The sequence below is a fragment of the Augochlora pura genome, unplaced genomic scaffold, assembly GCF_028453695.1.
Source record: "Augochlora pura isolate Apur16 unplaced genomic scaffold, APUR_v2.2.1 APUR_unplaced_7038, whole genome shotgun sequence".
Lineage (NCBI taxonomy): Eukaryota > Metazoa > Arthropoda > Insecta > Hymenoptera > Halictidae > Augochlora > Augochlora pura.
In genome coordinates this window covers 1-1,196 of record NW_027587670.1, presented here as the reverse complement: position 1 = coordinate 1,196, position 1,196 = coordinate 1, and the positions used below count along the sequence as shown (strand labels likewise).

Sequence of the window (1,196 nt, the reverse complement as noted above, 5' to 3'; positions counted from 1 at the left end):
CGCGCGACCATACAATCCAGAGTCAGTAACTTCAAACGAACCCTCACATTTTTGATCGTGCCAAACATTGCTTCAATTGTACCAGACCAGACAGTCGATCGCACCATACTCAAAATCCCTCGCAACATCGAACTCGCAGACTCAACGTTCCACCGACCAGCACCAGTCGACCTCTTACTGGGAGCTGGAACCGCGCTATCCATATTATGCGTAGGACAAATTAATCTCACACAACCAGACGGCCCAGATCTTATCCTCCAAAAAACAATGCTTGGATGGGTCATCGGAGGCAGTGTGCCCACAGCACAACCAAATCGGAAGGCAACCTGCCACACCATCACGACATTGAAACTCGACTTGGCACGTTTTTGGGAAATGGAAGAAGGTCCAGAATTGCAGCATCTCTCAGAATCCGAAGCGACATGCGAACAACATTTTCAAAATACCACTACACGAAATACAGAAGGTAGATATGTTGTCGCACTTCCATTCAACAAAAGCAAGCCTGATCTGGGAGAATCCGAAACGCAAGCGCTGAAACGACTCATATCATTAGAGCAAAAATTCAAACGCGATTCAGAATTAGAACGGCAATATCGAACAGTCATCCAGGAGTATCTCGATCTTGGGCACATGTCCGAAGCTCATCCATCACACCAAGGTTATTATCTCCCACACCACGCAGTTATTAAGATGTCAAGCGAAACAACGAAACTGCGCGTAGTCTTCGACGGTTCTGCAGTCACAAGTACCGGAATCTCACTTAACGACACACTACACACTGGACCTAAGCTACAGGATGATTTACTATGCATTTTGCTCCGATTCCGCATCCACCAATATGTCATCACCGGCGACATCGAGAAAATGTATCGACAGTTTCTCGTGCGCCCGGAAGACCGACCATATCAAAAGATTCTCTGGCGTGACACCAACAACTGTATCAAAACCTATGAATTAAACACTGTAACATTCGGCTTATCAGCCGCCCCATATTTAGCGATCCGATGTCTTAAACAATTAGCACAAGACGAAGGTCAGCAATTTCCTCTCGCTGCGAAGATCTTGCAGCGGGATTTTTACGTAGACGACGCACTCACCGGCGCATCTACGATACAAGAGGCCCTCACATTACGAAACGAATTGATACAACTTCTTCGTTCAGCTGGGTTGAACATTAGGCAGTGGGCATCCAA

The 1,196-nt window shown here is 46.7% G+C and overlaps 1 protein-coding gene across 1 annotated transcript; it reads left to right on the top strand.

Moving 5' to 3' along the window:
• Nucleotides 1-267: 267 nt before the first annotated feature.
• On the top strand, nt 268-1,036 carry LOC144478050 (uncharacterized; the record flags this gene model as incomplete). The annotated part of the gene is made up of 1 exon (XM_078195772.1): nt 268-1,036. A coding segment is annotated over exon 1 (769 nt), but the record flags the coding sequence as incomplete, so codon positions are not given.
• Between the last annotated feature and the right edge of the window lie 160 nt (nt 1,037-1,196).